Raw genomic sequence first — 5,464 nt, 5'->3', positions numbered from 1 at the left:
CCCTTTGATTCCACGTAAAGCAAATATGCATGTAAGTATATGTAACACTACCAAGAATTTTGATCTTAAACATCACGAATTGAACAAATGATTCATATATGTTTTCAGACTTTGACGTACTTTCATTTCATGCATGGAGTGCAAAGTGCTGCAAAAAATGAATGAGAAGAGGTCAACCATTCCCTGAGAGACATGCAGATTCCCAACTTCTCCAAATTAAATTGAAAATCAGCATTATATGCAAGTTCCATTCTCGTGACGATCATTCCACCGTAGATTTGATTTTATTATAGGGTAACTGTGAACATTTTTAATCTGGCAAGCGAAGTCATAAAAACAAAAACAATACTAGGGACTAAGTTAGTCATTCCAGCTGCAATCAACCATCAAAGCAAGTTAAAGCAAAAGAAATAAGAAGATATTTTATTTCATTTCTGTAATAATGAAAAAGGGCAGGAGAAAGACAGGATGGTCCTTATTAGCAGGAGTAGCTTTATCAGTTTATCAACCGCCTTCTTATTTTCCGGTATCTACACACCCAGGGAAAGAAAAGAAAGGATTTTGTATGTCAAAATACCTTAGACAAAAAAGACTGTTAATTTGGTTTATTTCTTGCTTTCTTAACGCTTCACCGTTTTGCTGCTGCTGAGCTGAAAAGGACTTTCTGCTTTGCTCACTCCCATTTGAATCTTGCTTATTATTTAAGCAACCTTTTCCATTAATCCAGTTGACTTGGAGCTGCTGCTTCTAATCAATGGGAGCGCGTCTGGTATCTATATGATTATTCCCTGGAACAAGAAAGACAGCTGAATTAAAGCTTAGAAACATTACATTGAGTTCCGAATCCTCTAGGGCCCAAACCAAAGATTTTAAACAAAGGCTGTTCAAATTCCTTCATAATATCCCAATGAAATTCAGAATTTCATCTAAATATAATACCAACTAAGTTTGCATTTAAATATGCAAACTCCGTTTCAGGATTTCAAACTGGCAATATACAGCATTGTCATCCAAAAAAATAAAAGAAACTGAAAGTTAAAGTCCCAAAAGCAAAGCAAGGTTTGCGGCTATAATTGAGAGTAATATTAGCTGCAGACCCAAGAGATGGACAAAAATGCATAAACCAGAAAAGGAAAGAAACCATGATCCATGAGAGCAACAAAGAAATTTTCAATAATCTTCTAAACTAGCCATTTTATAATTTTCCCCCTCCCCTCCTTGGGGAGTACAAATATACAACTGTAAATTATCCTCTTCATGCCTACAAAACTATCTAGATGCCTCTTGTAGTTCTCAAAAGGGGAAAAAGTTGACTGTACATCTATAATCCAGCATCACCAATAACCACTGCAGGAGCAAGACCCTTTCTTGAAATGATGGAAGCGGCTTGAGTCTCTCAATATGATTTCATGGTCAATGATCATGGATATGTAGGTGATGGCATTGTGGCAATCTCCACAGACACGCAAGTTCTTGGTGATTCGGATGGGTGCCCCTGGAGCTGATATTAAGATGCCATAGGCAAGGGCCAACTTCTCACTATGTTCAAAAAGAAGGTCAACTTTCTCTTCATCATCCACATCATGAAGTGCAAAGCTGGTCTCTGGAACATATCCAAGGACTTTAATCCGTTGAGTCAGGCCTCTCAGGATTTCATATATCTGCTTGGACTGTGGATGAGTCTTGTCTGCAACATAGAAGGTTGTAGTGCCTTTCTTTCCCTGGACCCAACTGCAGCCAGGTCTCTTCCTAATTCCACTATTTTTCATCAAAGATCTGACCCTGGCCACATCTTTCCAGCGCCTGGCATTGGCATATATGTTTGAAAGAAGTGTATAAGATCCATCATTTTCTGAGTTCAATTCCAACAGTTGTTTTGCAGCATGTTCCCCTAATTCCACATTTGCATGGATCCTGCAGCCACTAAGCAATGCCACCCACACTATTGAGCTTGGTTCCATTTGCATACCTTCAATGAGCTCCATAGCTTCATTTAAGCGACCAGCACGACCCAGTAGGTCAACCATGCAAGCATAGTGTTCTTGACCAGGAATAACCCCAAATTCCTTGCTCATGCTGTTAAAAAATTTAATCCCCTGATCAATCATTCCTGAATGGCTGCAAGCATAGAGCACAACAAGCAAGGTTACACCATCAGACTGAAGGCCCACTCTCCTCATCTCGTCAAAAACCTCAAGAGCTTCTTTACCACGGCCATGCATACCATAACCTGTCATTAGGGATGTCCAAGAAACAAAATTCTTCTGCTTCAAATTGTCAAACACAAATCTAGCAACATCAATATCTCCAGATTTTGCATACATATCAATGAGACAATTGGCCACATAAAGAAAGGCGGAGTCAAAATGATTGCGTAATATGTAAGCATGAATTTGTCTACCAAGCCTCAGTGCAGCCAAACGAGCACATGCAATTAGGGCACAAGATATGGTGAAGCAATTCGGCTTTACTAATCCATCCTGTTTGAAAATCCAGGAAAACAATTCTAATGCGTCATTGGCTTCACCATGCTGGGCATATCCACCAATCATAACAGTCCAACTCACCACATCCTTATCCTTTGGTTCTATGGAATCAAACATGGTGCGTGCCACATTGATACTTTTGCACTTTGCATACATGTCAATTAAAGCATTAATCACCATAAGATCATCCTCAAGATCACTCCCCTCAAAGTTCAACATGCATTTTATGGCATAACAATGAGTCTCCTTCCCATGAAGCAATGCTCCAACCGATGCACAACCAGAAAGAAGAGACACAAGGGTAACCTCATTTGGCTTCGACCCACAAACTTGCATTTCCCGAAACACATCCAAAGTTTCACACCCAAGTCCTCTCTGTGCAAATCCTGCAATAACAGCACTCCAAGACACAACATTCAACTCAATATTCTCCTCCCTCATCTTCTCAAACAAACCAAGAGCATCCTCAAACCTACCAATCTGTGAATACCCATTAACCATAGCATTCCAAGATACCACATCCTTCTCCTTAATCCTGTCAAAAACCTTGCTTGCCTCATCCACCATTCCACACTTCGCATACATATCCACCAAAGCATTACCCACAAACAAATCCTCAAACGACCCACTCCTCACTGCAATTCCATGCACTGCTTTACCATGCAACCACGCACCCATCGATGCGCAAGCAGGAAGCACATTCACAAGACTAACAACATCCGGCCTCATATCAATATCACCCAGTTTACACATTCTATCAAACAACCTCAACGCATTCTTACAATCCCCTCTTTGCACATAAACAGCGACAATCGAATTCCACGAAACCAAATCATACACCCTTCTTTCACACATTTCATCAAACAGTTTGCGCGCACAGTCCAATTCACCACACCTTCCATACATCGCCACAATAGCATTACAAACAAACACATTAGACTCAAACCCGGTTAAAAAAACAACACCATGAATCGAAGCACCAAGTCTACAACACATTAAATCCCCACAAGCCTTAAAAACCAAAGGAAAAGTATAATTATCAGGAGTCCAGCCCAGTCTCCACATGTTACGGAAAAGAGCAAGGGAATGGTTCAAAAGTCCGGGTCGGATGGAACAGCGAATCAGTGCATTCCAGAAGTAGACAGCGGAAGGAGAGGGAGTGAGGTTTTGGAGGAGGGAGAGGGCATGGGAAGGAGAACTGATAGCAATGTAAGTGGAAATGAGATTGGTGGAGAAATGGGTAATTAGGCCTTGGACAAGTGTTTGTTGGTGGATAAGGTTTACCTGAGAAACTGAATTGCATTGTTTGAGGAGTGTAGGAGTGATTAAGGGAGGAGTTATTGCAGCAGAGGAGGAGAAACGGCGGCTGTGGTGGAGGAGTATGTGGCGGAATAGCATGCTAGTGTAGTTGAGGCGGGAAATGTAATTATATTTGAAGTCCTCGAGTATTTGTTTTGGTGGTAAACATGTTTTTTAAAAATGATTTTTAAATTATTTTTGTATTTTTAAATGATTTCAATGTATTTATATAAAAATATAAAAAAATATTATTAATATATTTTTAATTAAAGAGCATGCTTTATTCTATTTTTTATATAATATAATGTATGAATATTTAGATATTTTATTATTATACTCACATTAATTAATATTAATGTTTTTTTTAATCCGTTGAGTATTCAACCCGATCCCTTCTTTTAATTATTATTACAAAAACCATATTAAATTATATCCTAAAACATTAAAATATAAAAATTAATACATCTCCAATTCTCCATTCATGAATTTTAATAATAAAAAATAAAAATCCATATATTAAGCCATAAAAACTCTAAAAATTCAAATTCATAAATTAACCAACATCATAAAGTAAAGTTCTCATATAACAAGCTACAAGAAAAAAATATAAAAATAAATAATTTCAAGATTTATAACCGAGAGTTATTTGGAAACAAAATTGTATTGAAAGAATTACAGAAAATAAATTAATTCTAAGGTATTAATATTTTGCATGTTAGGATTGTAAATCTCCATCATTGTTTGCATCCATCATTATAAAAGTTCCAAGGTATGGTAGAAAGATGCAAAACGAAATAAAAATTAAAAAATAAGAATAACATCTTAATTTTAATAGTGTTTTGAATAACAACAAAGAATTGAAATGAAATTTAAAAATCTTAATGCTTTTAGTTTTAATACGAGAATGAATAGTAATTAAAAAATGATTTTATTATATAATAGTGATGATAAAAATAATAAAAATAATAGTGGCGGTTAATAAAGAGCAAGAGTAAATAATTGTAGTAATAATAATATAACAATAAAAATAATATATTTAAAAAATAATAATAATGAGAGGTGGCATAGAAGAAAGTGATGGCAATGGAAAAGATATGAAGAGGAAGGTGGTGTAATAATTATAATTAACTATATATATTTTTATATAAAAATAGTATCATCTTCGTTAATATTGTTGGTGGTTGTAGTAGTTGAAGTAGTAATGATGATAATAATTGTTATAAAATAAATGTTTTGTGTGTGTGTGTAGGAATCACACGCTATTTAATTTTCATTATCATTTACATTCTCATTTTAATTTTTTCATTCAAATACATGTAAAGTAAATATAAAAACTTTCATTCTCATTTTCACCATTTTATTATTTATTACCATACAATACCTAAGATTAAAATTCAAACAACATAACATGTTCACTTCAAATGTTTATATGCATAATACTAATATCTAAGTAAAAATGTATATCAGGAATTCAAATAAATTAAAATATAGAATAATTGTTAATCATAATGGAAATTACCTAAAACATCTAAACAAATTAGAAAATTTAATAGTGCTCCACTGTTAATATAAACAGTAAAGCACCATAATTCTTTCTTCTTTTTATTACAAAAAGTGGATTGTTTACAACTCTCCTTATCCCTTCTCTTTTTCTCAGTCAAAACTACAATAATAACTAA

The 5,464-nt window shown here is 35.1% G+C and overlaps 1 protein-coding gene across 2 annotated transcripts; it reads right to left on the bottom strand.

Moving 5' to 3' along the window:
- Positions 1-462: 462 nt before the first annotated feature.
- Positions 463-3,922, bottom strand: LOC7485184 (pentatricopeptide repeat-containing protein At5g16860). 2 transcript variants are annotated; one of them, XR_008056898.1, is made up of 2 exons: positions 1,282-3,922; positions 463-788 (listed from the first exon to the last, which is right to left on the bottom strand). XR_008056898.1 is itself a non-coding variant. In XM_052445794.1 (1 exon), exon 1 carries the CDS (start codon positions 3,882-3,884, stop codon positions 1,335-1,337), a length of 2,550 nt encoding a protein of 849 aa, XP_052301754.1. In that variant the 5' UTR covers positions 3,885-3,922; the 3' UTR covers positions 1,120-1,334. The 2 variants fall into 2 exon arrangements, 1 of the variants encoding a protein (XP_052301754.1); XM_052445794.1 differs by lacking the exon at positions 463-788 and having other exon boundaries at positions 1,120-3,922.
- Between the last annotated feature and the right edge of the window lie 1,542 nt (positions 3,923-5,464).

The sequence above is a fragment of the Populus trichocarpa genome, chromosome 12 (assembly GCF_000002775.5).
Source record: "Populus trichocarpa isolate Nisqually-1 chromosome 12, P.trichocarpa_v4.1, whole genome shotgun sequence".
NCBI lineage: Eukaryota > Viridiplantae > Streptophyta > Magnoliopsida > Malpighiales > Salicaceae > Populus > Populus trichocarpa.
This window is presented reverse-complemented; position numbering and strand designations above follow the sequence as displayed.

Bases quoted from the DNA above. Each gene is read 5' to 3' on its own strand.
- LOC7485184 (XM_052445794.1), bottom strand. From the start codon at position 3,884: ATGCTATTCCGCCACATACTCCTCCACCACAGCCGCCGTTTCTCCTCC.